Source organism: Nycticebus coucang, chromosome 4 (assembly GCF_027406575.1).
Source record: "Nycticebus coucang isolate mNycCou1 chromosome 4, mNycCou1.pri, whole genome shotgun sequence".
NCBI lineage: Eukaryota > Metazoa > Chordata > Mammalia > Primates > Lorisidae > Nycticebus > Nycticebus coucang.
Window position 1 is genome coordinate 24,689,896 of NC_069783.1, and position 21,232 is coordinate 24,711,127.

A 21,232-nucleotide genomic window follows, 5' to 3' on the forward strand; every position below is an offset into this window, starting at 1 on the left:
GTTTCTCTGCCCAAGGCCTTTCATATGGCCACCACTGGTGACAGAGCCTCTCCAGGTAGAGGCCCTGCTCCTCACTCCCCCTTTCCAGCCCTCCAAAGGGGTGTCTTGGGAAGAAAACAGTGTCTTGGGGTGAAAACCAAAGGTAGGTCTGTGGGCTCCTGACCTAGTCCTCTCTGACTCGCTCTGCCCACCCTGCACCACCCCTGTACTGCTGCTCACCCACCTCTGAGCTCATGCCCTGGCTTCGTACCTCCACGCCTTTGTGTCTGCTATTCTCTGAGCTTGGGATACCCTCATCCCCACTCTCTCCCCATACCCCCCTACCCCAAGCTAACTGGTAAACATCTACTTCATCAGCCCAAGTGTCTCCTCTTCCATGCAGCCTTCCCTGACTTCCTCAGAAGAGCTGGTCCTGGCCTTTGGTCTGCGCTGTGTTCCACACACATGCCCCATCCTGCTGGGCACTGTGACTATCCACACATTGTTGTCTCCAATTTTAGACTGAGAGCTTCCTAAAGACTGGGACTGGTAGTCTCATTTCAGTGTCCCAAGACCTAGGACTGTGTGGCAGGAAGGACAGATGTTGGGGAAGCAGGCACTTTAGGAAGGGTTTGCCCCTCCAGGCTTACTTTAAACCCAGTGCACAGCAAGGGGAAACCCAGACCTTGCTTTGGGAGTCTTCTTCCTCCTTCGTGTGTGGCCCCAGCCTCCCCAGGGCTCAGAACTGCCTCCTTCCCTCCTGCTCCTTTACTTTCTACTGCAGCCCGGGCCCTGTTCTCTGAGGTGGGCTCCCTGAGGCGCGTTAGGGTCTGTGTGCAGAAGCCAGCCTGTCTGACGAGAGGCCAGTCCACCAGTATCTCAGGAGGGACAGTAGACTCTGAAGAGGACAAGGATGGCCAGAGGTCAGGAAGTCACTAGAGCCCCTTAGCTGGCACGTCCCCAGAGAGGGGCCATGTCCTGCATGTCCCTGGAGCTAAGGGTCTTGCCAGAGCAGATGTGTGTTGGATGAAGAGATGGACACACAGCTGGCGGCTAGGTGGGAGATGGATCACCCAGAGGCATGGATGGTGGACTGCATGGCTGGCTGAATGGATGGACAGACAGAGGGTGGATGGATTAGTGGATGGAAGGACCTATCCGGGGTGGGTGGGAGGATACAGGGGTACATGGACAGATGTGCACATGGTTAGATGAACTGGGGAAATTCAGTCAGGAAAGAAATTCAGGAGGGATGTGGATGTGAACTTTGCCTTCAGACTTAAAGGCTATTTGAAGAGGAAGTGGATTTTTCTTTGTCCTGAAAGATAGACCTGTGGAAGTAGGTGAAGGTTATGGGGTGACTGATTTTGGTCTGATGCAGATAGTGAGATATCTAAATTAGGAAGTGTTTCTAAGCAGGTGTTTCTGGGAGATCTAAGCAGAAGCTGGGTGACCAATCCAGCTCCCTATACTAGGTTAACACTGGACTGATGCCCTCTGAGACCCTTCTAGCACTTATGCTGTCAGATGCCACACCATATGAGGCCCTGTGCTATATGCTGACCAGCCTGAAACATCATTGCACTTCCCTCCAGCCAGGCTCTGACACCTGCTGGGCAAGGCTGGCTGGTCCGGAAGGCTGCTTCCATGCCACGCCTCCTCTGGAGCTCCTATATGGCTCCTGCTTACCTCCAGCAGAGAGTAGAAAGGAATAGTTCCTTGCTGTTGCACCTGTTGCTGCAAATGTCATCCTGCTGGGGTGAGGACAGCAAACCTTTCTAGTTCCAAGAGATATGGACACCACCCAGAGCTTCCCAGCAGCACCCAGGAGTTCCGTGTCCCTGGGAGCATGCTGTCTAACAATGCCCTAGTGCAGTCAGAGGCTCATGAAGGTCAGGCCAAACTGCAGATGACCAGGGCAAAGGCATGCACCTCCACCAAAGAGGCCATGTGATTTCACCTTCTCGTGTGCTGGGCTCAGGGACAGGTTCTGCAGAAGCAGGTTCTGCAGGGTTACCCTGGTGCAGAGACTGGGCTTAAGGCCCACCCAGACCAGGTTCACATCCCATTTCTGCCACTCACAGGGTGGCTCTGCACCAGTTGTTCAAGCTGGCCGAACCTCTGTTACTTCATTGTGGAATGGGGGTGCTGATGCCTACGGGGGATTGTGAGGGCTGGGCTGCTGGGACGGTGTGCCTGGCACTCACAAGGACTCTGCCCCCCAGAAGCCCAGAGGTCTATAGCAGGCTCTTTACTGTCTCCTTCTCTACCCCTGCTGACCTTCTCTGGGTGCCAGGCCTTAGGCCTGCCAATGGCACTGCTGAGCCCTGGGGTGGAGGCTGTCCTCAGGGATGCTAATGTCATTCCAAACAAGTGGCCCACACCTATATGTGCTTCCTGGGAAGGAACATGGCAGCAGGTTGACTCCTCCTGCTCCTTGCCACACCAAATGATCAGCAGGGCTGTCCTCTACGGAGGACCCAGGCATGCATGGGGCAGTGGCAAGGGAACTGGCCTCCCAAACTTTGGGCATGTCCCTTTATCACCTTGGGCTTTGGTTTTTCTATCTTCATAGAGAGATTAGACTAGATATTTTTAAGGTCTCGTGCAGCTTGAATGTCACAGTTATAACACACACCAGCCAAGGTTGAACTAGAAGAAATCATCAATTTGTTCAACCTACTAGTTAAGCAGCATCTCCAAGCCACCTCATTTCTCTTGGCCCTATTTATCTGATCTGTAAAATGGGAAGAAGTGCTGCTGCCTACCTCACTGTTTTGTGAGGGTTGAATGTGACAATTTGAGTGAAATTGTCATTTTCAAAGGGCCTAATGGGGTTATTACTGGACTCTTGAGTAGTGGGTTCACTTCTAGGACACCTGGTAGTCCCCAAATTTGCCACATGGTGAGCTATCATTTGGTAGGCTGAGGGCACCTCCTCTGCCTGGCTCACTGTCACATGCTCTCTGGGGCACCCCTTGGGGTTCCCTCACTAACTCTGCATGGTGTTGGCACATGAGCACCTATAGAGCTGTCAGTCAGTCAACACGGCTGCTCTTCGGGCAGCCTGGGTCTCTCATAAAAAGCAATTTTAGGGCGGCGCCTGTGGCTCAGTGGGTAGGGTGCCGGCCCCATATACCAAGGGTGGAGGGTTCAAGCCTGGCCCCGGGCCAAACTGCAACAAAATAGCCAGGTGGTGGGCGCCTGTAGTCCCAGCTACTCGGGAGGCTGAGATAAGAGAATCACCTAAGCTCAAGAGCTGGAGGTTGCTATGAGCTGTGATGCCACGGCACTCTACCGAGGGTGACAAAGTAAGACTTTGTCTCTAAAAAAAAATAAATAAAAAGCAATTTTAGGGGCCAAGTCCCTCAGAGACGGCCACAGCACATTTGGCATTGTGTGGCTTCGCTGCACTTGGATCAGGCAGTGTGACTCAGAGGGGGCTCTGGCTTCACCCCCAACTGAGTGGCTGGGGCAAGCCCCGGCTCTGAGCCTCTGACCTCTTGACTATGAAATGGGGGCTCCTTTGAGGATGAAAGGGGGTGCTTTCAGCTCAATGGTGCTATCCAGCAAGGCAGGAATCTAGTCACAGCTCCTTCCCACACAGTGACGTTGGGTCTCCCTCACTGCATCCTCCACAGCTCCTCCTCAGAGGGCACAGGGGCAGGGACGCACCAGTCTGCCATCGCTATTTGGCAGACGGTGAGTTACTGACCTGATTATGAGTAAGACCCCCCCGGGCTGGGGACACAGTTGCTCACTGCATTTGTGTACAGACCATGCACGCCACTTCTCCGCGGGCCATATGGCTGTGTGTACTAACAGCTTCCAGACGGCGTCTGTGTCCTTGCCAGGCTGAGCCCACGAACTGGCACAGCAGGAAGGGCCCCGTGTGCCTCGCTCCCTGAGCTGGGTGCACCAGGGCCAACCTGCCTGTGCGCAGTTACTCACCTGGCTGGGAGTACACGGTCCCCACATCCATTTTGAAGGAGCCCACCAGGGTGCCGCTGCGGAGCAGGTTCTTGGAGTGAATCACCTTCCGGGCAGAACCACCAGCCACCAGTCAGGCTGGGCAGGGGTGAATCCTTCCCTGGGGCAGGGGTGGGACCCACTGGTACCACCTCAGTCTTTCTGGGGACGTGGACTTCACAGTGAAGTGGGAGGGCATTTGGCAGGGCTGGAATGGCTGCCTGAGGTACAGGTGACCAGGCTGTACACTATACAGAGACACCAAGCGTAAGGGGTGAGGGGCTCAAATCCAGCCTGTGCCCACTCGCCCAGTTGTGGGTCTGGGAAAGGGGCTGGTCTTTTTATGCCTGGTCCAACCAGAGATGGTGCTTCTCAGGTCTGCACAAAGGGGAGCTTCAGGTTCTGCTTGCCAGGGGTTGCCCACTCACCGAGATCTTGATGATTTTGTCGAACATAACGTCAGGAGAGACGTGGAAATCGAACACGAAGTACTGGAGGAGGGAAGGAAGGCGAGCCTGCGGTCACTACAGGCAGCAGTTCCGGTCTGGGGCAGCGCCGGCCCCTCCCTCCCAGTAGTGCCTGCCTGCACCCCAGCCATTTCCCCTGAGTCCCCAAGTTTGGAGGAGAGGCTGTGGCAACTGTCTGGTCCTATTGGCCCTGGGGGTTGTAGGGTCAGCGCCATGGGCGTAGGATGGGGAGGACATGGGAGCAGTGTGTCGAGCAGTCCACATCATATGGTGTGCTCAGAAGGATCCATAGCCTAGGGGACCTGGGCTCTAGTCCCCATTCTATCCCTTCCCACTTGTCTTTGAGCAACACATTCAATGAGCCTCAGTTTCTTGAGCAGGAAAATGGGGATAAGGACACTTCCTCAGAGTCTTGTTATGAGGCTCTGATGAGATGCTATAACTTATTTCACAAATCTAAAAGCTGTGGACTTTAAAATATCCCATGGTTTTATGGGCTGCATAGATACTGCCATTAAACCACAAGGCTGCCTGGAAGATGTATCCCAACTTCAGAGATGTTAAAATGTAAAATAAGGACCTGGAAGCACTTAATCAGCTGTAGATGAAACGCCTTGGGCTGGGACTGTCCTGCAGTTACAGTCCCCTTCCCTGTCCCCTGGAAGGACCACCGCTTTGGTGAACTTGTGGGTGGGGAGAAGGAAGAACTGTTGTCAAGGTGCTTGGGGCAAACGTCAAAGAGGATGGTGCTCCTGGCTGCTGAGGGCTCACACTTGAACGCATTTGGCTGTTACTACTGAGTCAGTCACTTCCTTTCCTGAGCCTCAGTTTACCCCTCTGTGATGTGTTGAACCTCTCCAGGGGTACTATTCACACAGTGGCTGTGAGTGTGGTCGTAAAGTCGCCACAGCATTCAACCTGGGTGTGTGCCTGGTCACTGGCACAGCCTTCACTCTGTGGACAGTGTACAGTGATGTCAGCTACAGTGCAGGGCAGCACGGGCTCAGGTGGTGATGGCAGGTGGCTGGATCTCTGGAGGGCGGTGGGGATCTAGGTTTGGGACCACCAGCCCATAGAGGGTACTTGTAGCTTCAGGGATGGAGGAGACACACAAGGGGGGCACGGCTGGGGACACAGGCCCAGGATAGGGCTCTGAGAAGCAGCAGCCTGCCAGCCAAGGAAGGAGGCTTGGGGGGAGGAGCTGGAGTGGTGGGGAAGCAGCAAAGCGGGGCAGGCAGCCGGATGAAGGAACAGGGCAGCTGGGGGAGAGCAGGATGATAGAGGGCAGTGTACTTAGGAGCAGGCAGGTCCTTGGTGACCTTGAGGAGAGCAGCGTTAGTGATACTGTGGGGGCAGAATCAGCGGCAGGGATTGAGGTGTGACTTGAAGGGAGGAGGTAGGGACAAGCTTCATGCCCTGACTATGAGGAGAGGGGAGAAAATGGTGGTCACTGCACAGGCATGTAGGAAAGAGGAAAGGCCTACAGGGAGGAAAGGGTGACAGATTCCTAGTGCCTGTCCTCATGCGTACATGGGGTTTCATGGTTGTACTTAGAATATTCTGGAGTAGAACATCTTATAGGCAAGGCAGAAGGAACCAGAAGAAAACAAAGATAAAGTTGGGGTGTTGAAGGATGGTGCAAGGCCAGATTGTTTGGGATGTAGAAAGAGCAGAATCAGAGGCAAAAGGGAGAGGTTGATGGCAGGCAGGAGGAAGAATGTGCTCCCAAGATGCCCTGGGCGCAGCCGGATGCATACACAGGGACAAGGTCTTGACTTGGTCTATGAACTGCCTACTTGTCCTAGGAGGGCAGATGTTGTGGACCTCCCCTCACACAGGCAGGCTCAGAGCCAGCAGGACTGCTGGGAAGGCCAGGTGTCTCAGCTGTGTCAGCCCAGGGAAGGAGCTGGCTGAGTTGGGGCCAGAATCCTGAGCTCTCTGAGGTATGTCCATCATATTCCTTGTGTTTCCTGAACATATTTCCCTTTTGTAGTAGCTTAGAAATCTGCCAAGTATGTTGATTATCCCCTACTTTTCTCTGTTGTTTAGTGGAGCCAAAGGAAGGTTTCCGCCAGCTCAGGAGAATCAGCCAGAAGCACTACATAGCCATAGTGGGGGAGAATCTTTCATCGAAAAGGAATGTGGTGTAAGAAGAGAAGAAAGGAAAGAAAGCCCAGGACTTGGGGCTGGAAGGAATCATGGCAAGATAGTTCAGAGTGGTGCTCTCAAGTGGGGGCAATTTTAACTCTCAGGGGACATTTGGCAATGCTTGAAAATCATTTTGGTTCCTGTAAGCAGGGGAGAGACTGCTTTTGGCATCTAGTGGATTGAAGCCAGGGATATTGCTAAAATCCTACAACATGAAAAATCATCCAGTCTAAAATATCTAGTGCTGAGTTTGACAAACTCTAGTTTAAAGGGAATAGACAGAAACAAAATCAGAGCTACTGGGGTTTGTGAAAGGAACAAAATTGTGATCTGAAACAAATTTAAGATGGTCCAAAGATGAGTGGAATGAATAGTCTTTGAGAATATAAATATAGAGTTTAGGAAATGGCTGCTAGGCTAAAACTAGGAGGCACTTGGGCAGGGCAGAAATGTTTCTTGTAGCCCCATGTGCCATGGCCCGGCCTATAGCCGCTGCTCATCTAAGGCCAGTTTCTTCCTTTGGGTGAGTATCCATTCAGTACAGGGACAACAAACCCCTCCAATTACGTACCGGGCTCTGAGCATGTATTCACAAGGGTACAGGAGTCTGGGAGCCTCCAGTCCCCCCAGAGGACAAGGACATGGCGGAATAACCACAATTCAGGGATGTTATCACCACAGAGAAAGGAGGGTGCTGACCTCTGACCCAGAGAGAGCAGGGAAGGCTGCTCAGTGGCAAAGACATTTGAGCTGGGCCTGGAGGGCAAGCAGGAGTTTTCCAGGGAGCCACAGAGTAGGGAGAGCAGCCTGGGCCCTTGAGAGAGAGGAAATAATTTGAATGAAACCTGAGGTGTGTGGGCCTCAAAGCAAGCCCTCAAGTCAGCCAAACGTGGCTTCTCCACTATCACGTAACCATGGAAGGCCATACAGGCCTGTCTCCATATGCGTCATGGGAAAGTAGACCCTTATCTAGGCCAGAGGCTTTTCCAGTGCAGATGCTCCTGACGTAAGGGATGCATCAGAGATGTTGATCCTGAATGTCCTGACTCCCCTTAAGGATGTATCGGTCCGAAGCCTGCACACTCAGCCCCAGGGGCCTGCAGGAAACCAGCTGGGAGACCTGGGCCCACCTGTGGTCACATAGGAGAGTTTGACTAGGCCGAGCTGAAGGGCAGACATGTGCCTGCATTTTCCTCTTGCAGGTTCACAGCCAGAGGGTTCTGATGGCCGCCCAAGCGACAGGGGCACCCTCAGCCCTCACCTGCCTCAGGACACAGGACATGGATATCTTACTTGGGCCAGCCTGGGCCCCCTCTGCTAGGAGCCAGTGAGAGAAACAGAGTGGACACCCCCTGTAGGAAAGGGATGCCAGGGCCCCCGGCATGCCAGGGATGCCAGGACACCTGCTTCTGGGCTTCTCTCCCCAGAGCTGATTACAATGGGCTCCCAGGAGTCAAGACGCTGCATCTGAGGTAGCCAGAGTGCTGGGCTGGAGTCTGGCCAGTCCTCTCTATGACTGCAGGAAGCCCCTTCCCACTTGGATGCCAGTCCCTGGGTTTGTAAGATGGGGAGATGGAACTAGAAGGTCTCCAAAGTTCCTCACCCTTGACACATCTTCAGATGATGTAAAATACAGGAGTAGGTATCAGGCCTTAACGCCAGTGCTCGGGAGAAAAGTCCCACAGAGGTTCCCGCAGCCCAGAGGCAGCCGAGCAAAGAGGGTGAGCACACAGGACTCGACCAGCAGGGGGCGCACGCAGAACTCCGCGCTGGCACCTTAAGGTTGGGTAAGGTCTTTCCCACCAAAGTTTCAGGGTCCTCTTGTGTATAAAGGAATTAATAGTGACAACCTCTGACTATCATTCAGAAGGTGAGAAGAGGTGATGCACGCAAGGGATTTGGGATTGTGCCTGGCACACAGGATGTGCCTGTTAATGGTGTGACTGCCACCAGGGGCTGGAATGAGGTGGCCCTGCCCTAGGGCTGTGTCCTGGAAAACGGTGGGGACCTGGCCTCATGGGGAGGGTTTGAGGGGGAGTTCATTCACAGGCACTGCTGGGAGCTGCATGGAAGTGTCCAGACATGTTTATTTCAATGACCAGCGTGAGCCTGGCTCCAGCCTGGGGACTCAGAGGGTGTGGCAGCACATGGCACTGCTCTGGGGGCTGGAATGGGCGGGCCAACGTCAGCCCTGCTGGGAACCCCTTGTGCCCCTGGACTCCCAGATGCTCTGTTGGGCCTGGATGGGGCTGAGACTCACCCTCCTGACACATTTTGGGAGGTCCCTTTCCCTAACTAAGGCCATGGGGCCACTGACCTCATTGTAATAGGGGCAGTTAGTGGACTCCTTCATGGATGTGTACTTCTTGTCATCGCCCACCTCCACACACACCACGGGGTCCATGTTCAAGCCCACCAGCTGCCGAGCCTCAATCACTGTGATGCTGACCTGAGGGCAGGAGAAGGAAAAGGCTTGGAGAAAGCTGTGTGGGCCTGAAGGCCTGGTCCTGCAGGGCTAGAGGGTCCCAGGAGCCAGCACTGGACTTGCAGTCACACCCTGGGGTCTGCTCTGACCACTGTCTCTAATCCATGGGCAATCTTGGGTTATTAGCTCTGTAAGCCTTGGTGTTTCATTTATAGAAGCGTGCTCACTAGAATTACTTGTGGGGGAGTGATGTAAAAACTCTGAGGTTCAGGGGCAGCGCCTGTGGCTCAAAGGAGTAGGGCGCCGGTCCCATATGCCGGAGGTGGCAGGTTCAAACCCAGCCCCAGCTAAAAACTGCAAAAAAACAAACAAACCAAAAAAAAACCTCTGAGGTTCAGACCACACTCCAGACTAATCTAACTCAACCTAATCTCAGGCATAGCATCCACCATCAGTATTATTAAAGCTCCTAGGCTATTCCAAGCGCTCTGAATTCTCTCCCAGCATTGATGGCTCTGTTTCAGGGAGGGCTGCCAAACCCACTTCACAGTTTTCACACACTCAGGAATTAAGCTTTTAAGTCTCCATTAACTTGCATTACATTTCCTGCTCATTTAAGCCAGCAGGCTTCTGATATTTCTTTGTGTTTCTGGAATTTGGCTCCTTTCCACATTCCTGCCCCCTCCTCTGTTGTTTAATTTCTTTATTTAAATAGCCAGTGAGGCTTTGGCACCCACTGGAGCCACCTTTCCTTGCCTAATGGTCGTATTTTGTGTGTGTTCTACTTCACCCTTTCACGGGCATTCAGCTCTCTGGAATCTAACTTCTATCCCAGGAAGCCCATTTTCAATTGTTTGTTGTTATTGTTGTTGTTTCCAATAAATACTTACTAGGCATCTACTAGGGCGAGGCACAGAAAAGAGTGAAACAAACTCCTTCCCCTTGCTTACTGCAAATAATGATTGGCTTACATATTTTAAGCTAAAAAGATACATATCTATAGCTAAAAAGATATAAAACACAAGGATCAAGAGAGAAAGAGAGACATTAATTTCTGGTGTTACTACTGCTTTCCTGGAACCCTCCTTTTAAGCCATCACTTCTCACTTTGGATTCGGAGATGTCACTTCACATTATTAGGTGACTATACAAAATAGAAAGAAGCACAGACATGGGGTTGCTGGACTTGGCATTGAGCCCCTGACCTGACTTGTTGCCAGATCCAAGCGCAGATGACCACGTAGGCTCACTGGGCCTCAAGTTTTTCAGCTATGGGCAGAGATACCAGCTACCCATAATGTTGTGTGAGGATTAAATAAGATGATGTGTGTGTGAATGGAGGAAGCTCTACAAAATGGGAGCTACATAAATGGTTTCTCAAACAGAATCGACTTCAATTAAGTGGTTAGTCTCTCAAGTAGGTAGGGTTGTGTATGATGCTCAGGATTATTTCACTTGACTCTCTTGAACTTGCATTTAGACAAAAAAGCTTTCCCTCAGCTAGTGTTAGCATTTACTCCAGAACATTCTTCTAATGAAACTGGAAGATTTTCTCTTTATTCCTCTCATCCTGGACGTTTGGTATTTTACTTGCTGTGCTTCAATGCAGCTTCTAAATACAATTTCACTTGAAAGAATTATCTTCCTGTTTCATAAGAAAAGAACCACCACCAAAATTATCATCCATTGTGTCTATCAAAGTCTTAAATATTCTGAAGGCCAAGAAAAGTCCACACATCACAAGTTAAATGTTAAGGAAATAGATACATTTCCTACGACATTACTAGGAAAGTATATAAATGGGAAACTGAATATTTGCTAATTGAAACAACACTTGAATTATAAAAGCAAACATTTCTGCTTGGAACTCCAAGCACCAAAGAGACATGCGAAAGTGTGTAATCTGAGGCTTCAAAGAAATTCAGTAACTACCATTTCCTGAGGGAGCTAAAAAGGAAATACAACTAACTAACTTCGTTCTGAGGAGTTCACTGCGAAGAGAGTCAACAGACACTAGGAGTCCTTCCAGAATATTCTTTGTACAGTAGTTTAGAGAGTTTAAACTTCCATGAACTTTTTATACCAAAGATTTTTTTTAAAATCTCATCATTTTTTTCCACGACTAACACACCCAACGATGACAACAAAAATAACAATAACAAAAGGCTTCCTGTAACTCAAGACTGGGAAGTAGACAGACATAGTTTTGGCACATACCAAAGTTATGCCAGCAAGAGACTAACTTCCCCACTGCCGAGAGGTTGGTCAGTTTTATGTTTCCTGGTCATAACGACAGCCCTTTCCCCCTTCCCTTTTTCAGGTTTGGTAAGTTTCCATCTTCCTCTCTAAAGTAGAGATCAGATGGCAATGGCGCCACCCAGGTTGGAAGCTCTGGTACTAGAATCAGGACGTGGAGTGGAGCAGGGAGGAGGGCAGAGGCTTGAACAAGTAAAACTGGGGAAGAGAAGCTCCAAAGGGTGCTCCTTGCTGGTTGAGGGGTGTCCCTGAGGGTAGCCTGGAGAAGGTGGTGGTGCACCTGGTGCTGGGCAGTGGAAGGAGGGCATGAAACCCTGTTACCTCCCAGTTCACTGGAGCTCTATAAAAGGGAAATGCCGCACTTGAACTAGTCATTCTTCAGGATTCTGAGGGAGGAGAGTGGCCATCCCCTTCTCCAATCATCAGCAGAGGATTCCGTTTTCCCAGTGTGGGAGATGAGGAAGCAAACGAAGCCATGACTGGGACCAAGTGACCAACTGACTCTTTTGGTTACTGACTATTCTACAGAATCCCCAAGTGGCTTCATGAAAGCCATCCCAAGGAACAATGCTGAGTGGTAAATTTAGATCCCTGTCCTGAGAGAACCCAAGTGCTCTGTGGTTTTGTGACCTGCTTCTGAGGAACCTGATCATACTTTAGGAACATCAGCTAGGAGCTAGCTAGAGCTGGGGGTCCCTCTAGGACTGTTCTCCTGCAATATCCTTTGCTTCCCTCATCTCCACGTGCTGGAGAGGCAGCATGACAAGATTTTCATTTTGACAAGATCTCTCCAGCAGTGGCATGGAGGTTGGGGTAGAGGAGGCAATCTGAGGGGGGGAGGAGAGGTAGGCAGTCGGTGCACTTGTGCAGTTGATGCTGGGGACCTCAGGTCAGTGGTGGGGGTGAGGAAACAGAGGTGAAAACTGAAGAGATGTTTGGAGGCAAAAACGTACTAAGTCTTGGTGTCCGGATGAGAGGAGAGGAAGAGACTCAAGACTCCATGACCCATCAAGAACATCTCTGCCAAATGCCGAGAACTGCTCGCTCTGGCAGGGAAACTGCACGTTCACGTGGAGGCAACTGTGACTTCTTGCCTTTAAGTTGCCAACAATTAGGAAAAGTTTCCATGCCACAACCATTCCAAATGGAAGAACCAGGGAGTCTAGGTGCACCATGGTCTTTTCCCCTCCAGGCTTCTTTTCAGTGCTGCACAACCTTTAGAATGGTTCCCAGCCACCAGGACTCTGCCTGGACCTGAGTTCAGCCAAGTTCCCTTCTCCTCCTCTCACCAATGGGGCATGCTTTCCCAGGCCTTCTTAACTGTCAAAGCCAAGTTCTCCCAGAGAGTCAAGGCCCTTCTGGTTTTATTGCTTTACATGTTGTATTTATCGGAAGTAAAACTAATTCCACGTTTGCATCCTCATAGCTCTTTCTCAAAGTGGGTTAATGCTTGCAGTTGAGCTGTGAATGAATGAACCTCTTGGGAAACACTACCAGGTTAAATACAACAGCTGTTTTCTTCTGTTCAGGTTGAAAAGGTCTTTGGAGGGAAAAATGTGTGTCTCAGTTAATAAAAGTTGCTGGCAGGAAGTAGTTTGAAAAGCTTTTGGAAACAAGCAGTAAGTAATAAATAAAGATTAACCAGGGACCAGAGGGCACAACTGTCCAGAGGGCTTGATTATAGAGAAATCAGCTGCTCTCACTGCTGTGATCCCTTGGGTTTGAACCTTGGTGCTAGTCCTGACTATGACCTGGGGCAAACTCTTTAGTTTCCTTGGGCCTCAGTTTCTTACCTATAAAATGCAGTAACGCCTGTATTTGGGTAGTGGTAAGAATTATGTTAATATAAATGAAAACATATAGATAGCTCCTTTAAATAGCACAGTGCTATTTAAATCTTTTAAAAACGTAAGTTACATTAACAACAACGATTCTGTTTTCAATGTGCCCTTACCTGGCACGCCAGTGACATGGTACCTAAACTGGAATCTTTTCATTGAAATGTTCTTGTTCTCAGCATACAGAGAAACAAAGCCCTGAGCCCTTGAAAAAGCCCACAATAATCTCAGGACACTTGGTGTTTGGGTTTGGACAGAGAGATAAGGGGTCAAGAGACTCAAACCTCCAAGGAATCCAAAGGCTTGAGTAGTTTAAAACTCTCTAAAAAGGACGGCACCTGTGGCTCAGTGAGTAGGGCGCCGGGCCCCATATGAGAGGGTGGCGGGTTCAAACCCAGCCCCGGCCAAACTGCAACAAAAAAATAGCCAGGTGCTGTGGCGGGCGCCTGTAATCCCAGCTACTCAGGAGGCTGAGGCAAGAGAATCGCTTAAGCCCAGGAGCTGGAGGTTGCTGTGAGCTGTGTGATGCCATGGCACTCTACCAAGGGCCATAAAGTGAGACTCTGTCTCTACAAAAAAAAAAAAAAAAACTCTCTAAAAAAAAAAAAAAAAAAAAAAAAACTACAGGGCAGGTCCATTTGACACTGCCTGGGGCTATTTTTCAAGGCTGGGAAGATAGTTGCTGAGTAAATGAAAAATAGCTGAAGCAGAATTAAGCAAAAAAACATGACCAGATGTATCTTTTACACAGTTAAGTGCCATGTAGTTCTTTATATAATCACCCTAGTGAAGTGAGGTGGGACCAGCCTTAAAGAAGGTGGTGTACTCAGGGCCTGGGAAATGGACATCAAAGAAAAAGCTCTACCTGAAGAGAGGAGGCTCACTCTGATTCTGGGGCCCGGGGCAGGTACCCAGACAGGCATACCCAAGTCAGGAAGTGCAGTAGCAGCCAGGGGGGGTTTTCTGAAAGCTCTGCCCTTCTGTTTTTTTTTTTTTTTTTTGAGACAGAGTCTCACCACATTGCCCTCGGTAGAGTGCTGTGGCGTCACAGCTCACACAACCTCAAACTCTTGGGCTCAGTTGATTCTCTTGCCAAGGCCTCCCAAGTAGCTGGGACTACAGGTGCCCGCCACAATGCCTGGCTAGTTTTTGGTTGCAGTTATCATTGTTGTTTAGCAGGCCTGGGCTGGGCTCGAACTCACCAGCTTTGGTGTTACGTGATTGGCGCCCTACTCTCTGAGCTATGGATGCCAAGTCACTCTCCCTTCTGATCAGCCACCATTCTCACTCAAAACTAGGAATGCTCAATAGTCTTCCGATTTACAGCTGGGTCTTGTTAGCCTCCAGTGGAGGGGCTGCAGGGGTCCTCAAGCTGTGGCCCACGGGCCACATGAAGTGTGATTGTATTTGTTCCTGTTTTGTTTTTTTTATTTCAAAATATGTGCAGTGTGCATAGGAATTTGGTCATAGTTTTTTTTTTTTTTTAAACTATAGTCTGGCCCTCCAACGGTCTGAGAGACAGTGAATTGGCCCCCTGTTTAAAAAGTTTGAGGATGCCTGGTCTAGAGCAATGGAGGGTCCCTGGACCCTTTCTGAGAGATGCTTCCTCCTTCCTTGCTTCCAGTTTATAAATAAGTACTGGTGCTTCTGGCCTGTACATCAGTCTATTGTGAGTTGAGTTAGTGTATTTCTGTCTCTCAGGCTCTAATCAACTCTGGGAGAAAAGCAAAGATTGAAGGCCTGGCCCTACAAAGCTGAGGCCCATGTGGCCCTGTTCCTGCGGCCATCAGACATGCTCATCACCTGCACTGTGGCCACATTCTGTGTTTTACAGCTGTAAACCCCTTCTTGTCTCAGTCTTTTTGTCTCTACTTTTAGAAACATACAAACAAACAAGTTAGGTATTAATCTCAGAAAATACAGAGAAGCAAAATCAAGAAAATGTGATCACCCACATTCTTACCATCCAGAGATAATCAGGATTGACATTATTTCCAGCAATAAAATAACACAAAACAATTTTTAAAAAGACTCCAAAATACTTTCTTCAAAGGCTGCCATTTTAATGTTTGAATACTTTTTTTGTGGATCTTCGTGGTCTCTTTATGGTTTTGCTAAGTGCTTTCTACTTGTTGGGGAGCCTAATGCAGCCTTACAATGAACCTCCCCCCTCTCAAGACAAAGGACACAAAAGATCTAGTTAGCACCCCCACAAGTTTGTGCCAAAGGACCCTAAGTCACCAAAGCGCTCCAGGCAAACTGTGGAATTTGCCTACCCCTCGTGGCCCCACATGAAAGGGGGTTCTAACTACCCCTAGGCACAGACACCGTCTTTGTACTGCCCAGGTGTGTCACTATCCCCTTTCAATAGACCTGACCTGAACATCTCCACTCTGGGTACCGCTGCTTACACTTTTTCACCACTTTATGAAGTCCAATGCTGGACAAAAATCCTAGAAGGCCTTTGACCAGCATAAGCAGAGTTCTTAAGCTCCTCTTTGGTTTTGTACCTCTCTACTGATGATACTTCTAGGAATGCCTCCCAGGAGCAAGCTTACTTCAGGAATTTATATTTAGCTGTGGCTCTCTATGACCCCCAGATCCATGTGTCAACAGAGTCTATAATGCACATCTATCTGGAACCCCCACTCGAGAAGAATCTGAAAAGCATGAGGCCTCCTGGTGCCTACCTACCTGGTAATCCATGGGCCGCCCGGCACTTGGCTCCATCTTTATGTCTGGCTTAGATCTGAGGAAGAGAATTACCATCAAGTTTAAGTGTATGGGGACTGCTGATGGGCGAGGAGGGCACTGGCAGTGATTAGATCTCAGAGAAGAGCAGAGGAACAGAATCATGACCTACGAACACTCAAGGACTTCTGAAAGAATGAGGATTAGTTGTTCTCAGAGGCCTCAACAGAGAGGACTAATCAAAGGCAGAAGTAACAGGGAGGCAGACATTAGATCAAGAGGTTCAAATTTGGGCTGGGCAGCTCTGTGGCTTCCTAGGCTGGCATTAATGACCTGGGGACATGCCTGCAGCTACTGTACTCTGCCTTTGTAGGGAGAGAGGTGAGAGAGACATCCAAGGAGAGGAAGAAAAAGGTAGGGTTGGGAAGAAGCTGTCCATGAGTCCTGATACTTTCCCACCCAAATTCTAAGCATGGCAAGCTGGGTCCTGCCTAACAGGGTGGGGCAATAGGGATGTGGGGCTGCTGTCCACTCACCTCTTGTTAGAGACATTGGTAGTGAGAGCTGTGACTGAGGCCAGAGACACAGAGTCAGGATCCAGCCTGTCCCCTAGTCGAATGGCCAGATGGTCCAGGTCCTCCATCTCCAGCACTGCTGGTTCATCTGGGAAAGACGAAAGGCTGGTTAGATGGGCTGACTCACGGTGGGATAGTGCCTGAGTTTCTCCTTTTACTCTGGCATCCAGAAAACTGAGAGCCTCAGGTGTTTAGTTGCATCTGCTTAGAATGTTGTGGACTGTATATCTGCAGTGTTTTCTAGCTAATCTTGATGTTTGATTTTAATTGACATCATGTCTGTTCTTGCCTATTTATTTTAATTGAACGCTCTGTTATTGTATACTACTTAAGCACTGAATATCCTTTGAGGAGGAAGGCAGGGAATAAAAATCGGTACTTATGCATCTCTCATAACAATAGCTACCATTTATTGGGTGGCTACTATGTGGCCAGGAACTTTACACATATATGTCCTTATGGTCAAGACCTGCTCCAATGGGCATTATTCTCATGATACAGATAGGAAAAGTTAGGCTTAGGAAGGAATTTATCCATATAAAACAGCTGATGAAATCCAGAACCTAATGTTCACTGGCATGTATTAACCAAATGTGATGAAGAAATCATAATTCTGAAAAGCCACCCAAGGATGGTGGGTCTGGGCCTCAGCCAGCAGTGGTACTGTCTCAGTTTCAGGAGAAAGGCACAGCTGGAACTGACATGGGGCAAGATGGTGGGGGAGACTCTGAGGGCCATTGGGCCATACAAGGGCAGCCGGGAACCTCGAAGGTGGGCCCCTGCCCAGCTTTCCCAGCCACTCCATTTCTCCCCATGTCTTCCTCCTGGCCTCCCTACATCTTCCCCCTTCCTAGCTACTGCTCTGGAAAGGACCTACCCTGCCTCTCTCTCCTGCCCTTAGGTCAGGCTGAGTGCATAGGACAAAGGCAGGACAGTGAGGCTGCCTCTGAGCAAGCACACCTGGGACTCTGGTTTTCCCCTAGAAATAAGGAATTGGCTAAATAACCCTTTTGCTGTTCCTTCCTCTAATAAAACATCTGGGGGCTTCTGTGTGAAGAAAAAAGAATCAGAAGCACTGAGGGCCAATGGAGCCCTTACAAACAGGCCACTGACAGAGGGCTCTCTGCTCATTTCCAGACCAGTGGAGACGCATTCCTTTCCCAGGTCCCAGGGCCCCTTTCCTAGATGACCAAAACTCAGGGGGCAGGGCCTGGCTCCTCAGCCAGCCAATGAGAGGCCGGACCTCTCGGCGGGAGGCGGGAGGCTGGAGGCTGTGAGAGGCCAGGGAGGGCAGCCGCCCATCCCGGCAGGAGCATCTGTTTTACCTTGTCTTTGGGGCTCCTCCTTGTGGGTCCGGCTCTTGCCGAGCTTCATGGCAGAGAACACGCTCCTCCCGGCTCTGAGAGGGGCAACCAGGATGAGGTGGAGGGAGAAGGATGCGTGGAAGAAAACACACAAACACACAGAAGAGCCAAACACGAGAAAACATATAAGAGAAGGGGCGATGGATACCTGGCCCTCACCCAATGGTCACAGGTTAATGGGGGGGCCTGACTCCCAAGCCAGGAGCCATGGGGAAAATGAGGGCAGAAGTGTTCCTCTGCTTCGTCCTCCGCGGTCCTTTCACCCCACTGAGCAACTGGATGGGGGTCTGGCCAGTGACAAAGGGGACCTTGAACTGGAAAGAGCCGTTTTCACTGGAGCCTCTCTGGATCTTGGACTTCCAGCCTGACCCCAGCCCCCTCGGTCCAGCCTTCTCAGAGCTCCCAGCTCTGCCAGTGTCCCCAGGCTTGTCCTCCCTATCCCTGCATCCCATCCCAGCTGGTTAGAAAGAAAGCCAGAGGACGGCGGACAGAGCAGGAGGACAGAAGGACAGAGGCTGCCAGGCGGCGGTAGGTGTGGTTGGAACTAGCTGTTCAGTTCTCACGTGGCCCTGGTGCCATAGCCTGCCTTATCTTTCTCCAGGTCTCCTTGGCACCCAGGGAGAAGTAGGAGCCGGACCTTTCCTATTTCTCTTCTGTCCTGGTTTTTGCCCCTTCTCCCTGTCCTCACTCACTGTGAAACCCCTCTTTCCCCCAACCCTGGGAACTTACAGCAGAATCCATAGTTCCTACCTCCTCTCTGGCTTGGTGTGGCTTGTGCCCCCAGGTTAAGGGCCTTGCAGTCAGGGGGCTCAGGGAAAGAGGCAGTGATATCCCCGTAGCGGAGCCTGTAGTCCTGGCGCCAGGAAGGACCAGGAGTAGGATTGGTAGGGGTGAAGTGCAGTATTCCATTACCCCATCCATATTGTATGAGCAGACACCTGACTCCCTCCACTTCCCAGTCTCCTCCTCCTGGGTGAGGCTGTCAACCAATGGGAATGGGCAGGGCCAGGTGCAAGCAGGCTCTCTTAAGGTCAAGCAGCCCCCTGTGGAGGCTTGACCGTGGTTTCTAAGATCCCCAGATCCTTGTTCTTTATGCTGAGTAATGGGAGCTTGGAGAAAACCTTGCTGTCCCTGTGGAGATGACCTAGAAACCTCAAGCCCCTCTTCCCAGGATTGAGGAGCCCTATCCCAGTCCTAGGCCTTTTCTTTACTGTTCACATGCTGAACAAGGCCTGTCCTTATCTCAGTGAGGCAGCAATCAGGAGCCACCCCTTTCGCACGGCACCAGCTTTCAGATTAGGACACACTAGCATGTTCATGAGTTCCTAAAAAGGGGTGAAAGAAAGCCGATGTGTCTGCACTCTGTGGAATGTAACAAAGGGAAGAAAAGGGGGCGGGGGAAGAGCTCTAAAAATATCAAGCTTAATGCTTTGGAATTATTTTAAAAAGTTTCTCCCTGGCCGAGGCTGGTGGCTCACACCTGTAATTCTAGCACTCTGGGAAGCCGAGGCTGGTGGATTGCCTGAGCTCAGGAGTTTGAGACCAGCCTGAGTAAGAGTAAGACCCTGTCTCTACTAAAAATAGAAAAACTAGCCAGGGGTAGTGGCAGGCGCCTACAGTCCCAGCTACTCGGGAGGCTGAGACAAGAGGATCAATTGAGCTCAAGAGTTTGAGGTTGCCATGAATTATGACACTACGACACTCTACCCAGGGTCGTAGTGACTGAGTGAGACTCTGTCTCAAAAAAAAAAAGTTTCTCCCCTTTAATAAGAGATAAGTTATATATACACCCAAATACATATAAGGCATACATAAAATGGCCAAAAAGAGATTACATAGAGCCAAAGGCTTTTCTAGATGTTTGCTTATTTCATCTTCCTAGCAATCTTATGAAGGACATTCTTCTCATTCAACCAATGAAAATATTGAGGCTCAGAGAGGTGAAAATAATCACAAGGTCACATGGTAAGTGGCAGAATTGGGATTGAAGCATAAAGCTCCTGTGTCCTAGTCTGCCCCAGCTCCTTTGGATGCTGTGGGACTAGACTTCTCTGACTACAGACTCCATCCTGACCATCTGGAACTTCAGCAGAAGGGCTCCAGGGCCTGTGCTCATAGGCATGGGTGTGGCAATTTGCAGATTGCACCATCTGTGAAGAATCCCGCAAACCATGCCCATGTTTATGAAGAAGTGGCTTGTTCAAAAAATTAAGTATCAACAAGTTTGGGAAGACACTGCTATAAATGTTAAATTGCTGGTGACATAACATCAAACAGATCAATGGACCCACCAGAGGCAATCCTGGCTGGCTGTAGCATCCTTAGGATTTCTCCCTGCCTGGTGGCCCCAAAGGGACAAGTGCTGATGTCAGTCCTCTGACCCCTGCCACAGACTCAGCCTCAGGAGTTGTGGTTACTTCTGGCTCTTACTCCACTCCATTTCTCCCCACAGTCCCCGCCTGTCTCAGCACCTGAGTTTCCTTTCTACCTACCCTCGCTGCCTCATGACTCTCCTGAATTAAGCAGGAGTCTCCTGCGTTGGTCAGGTCAGGGTTTGACTTTGCACCATCACTTTTCTGCCATTCCTGGGGTGTGCTAGTCTTAGAGACCCCAGTTCCACCCCATGTGTGACTTACACAAAGTCATCACCATCTCAGCCTGCTCCAGTCCAGAACCCCCTGGGAAAGTGCTCTGAGACTGCAGGACAGAGGCAGGCCTTGCCTGGAGAAGCCAGCTGCCCAGCATGCTGGGATGGGATCTGGCCCTGCTGGCTGTGGCCCAAAGAGAGTGCTAAGAAGCAGGAAACTGTGGCTTTCAGGTGCTGGTCCCAGGGACCCACCAGAGTGGAAAAGGACTTCAGGCATCCTTGGGCAGTTATGGCCCTTGAATTTGAAAGTCACTTTATTCCTTAAAACAAACATAGACTTAAAACAACAACAACAACAACAACTATATTTATCTAGCCACCTGTACCACTCCCCAAAGCATTTCAAAGGAGAAATTCCCCTCTCAACCCTACATAATTGTCACCAGCTGAAGTAGACAGGCTCACCGATAGTCTACCTGTGTGCCTCGGAAGATCTCAACATGGTTTGTTCCTTTGTGAAAAATGCAGAAATGTGCAGTGAAGGATGTCATTTCCAGAATTCTTACCACCGGCTCTGTGCCTGTTTGCTTCTCCCTAGACTTGTCTCCTCAGTTCATCACTACCATTGCCCTTTGTGCGTTTCTGATCAGTGACACCTCAGAAGTTCATTACAGAAAGAGCCCCTTCTGCCTGATTGCAGCACTGTTCCCAGAAAGCAGTCTCTTGGCGAAGGTTAAAGGAGATTTTGAAATAACTGTTAACTTAATCAGGTAATTTTGAAGATTATCCAGTTGTATTAAAGACATAGATTTCAAACAATATAATTTGCTGATTAGGTTTCTGTTGACCTTTTTTTTTTTCCTCCAAAGTAAACTCTGCATTTGGTCTAGTTGGGTTTTGCAATTACCAAAGTAGGATATGGTGAGAAACAGC

At 50.0% G+C, this 21,232-nt stretch overlaps 1 protein-coding gene across 1 annotated transcript in view; it reads right to left on the minus strand.

The window, feature by feature from the left end:
- The window catches only part of OTOF (otoferlin), a 95,010-nt gene that overhangs the window by 24,835 nt on the left and 48,943 nt on the right, over positions 1-21,232 (minus strand). Inside the window, exons 6-11 of the mRNA XM_053589642.1 lie at positions 17,674-17,747; positions 16,310-16,436; positions 15,777-15,831; positions 8,881-9,012; positions 4,377-4,439; positions 3,931-4,015 (exon numbers count right to left, since the gene is read on the minus strand). Coding sequence (XP_053445617.1) covers positions 3,931-4,015; positions 4,377-4,439; positions 8,881-9,012; positions 15,777-15,831; positions 16,310-16,436; positions 17,674-17,747 — 536 coding nt within the window. The remainder of the gene's footprint in view (positions 1-3,930; positions 4,016-4,376; positions 4,440-8,880; positions 9,013-15,776; positions 15,832-16,309; positions 16,437-17,673; positions 17,748-21,232) is intronic.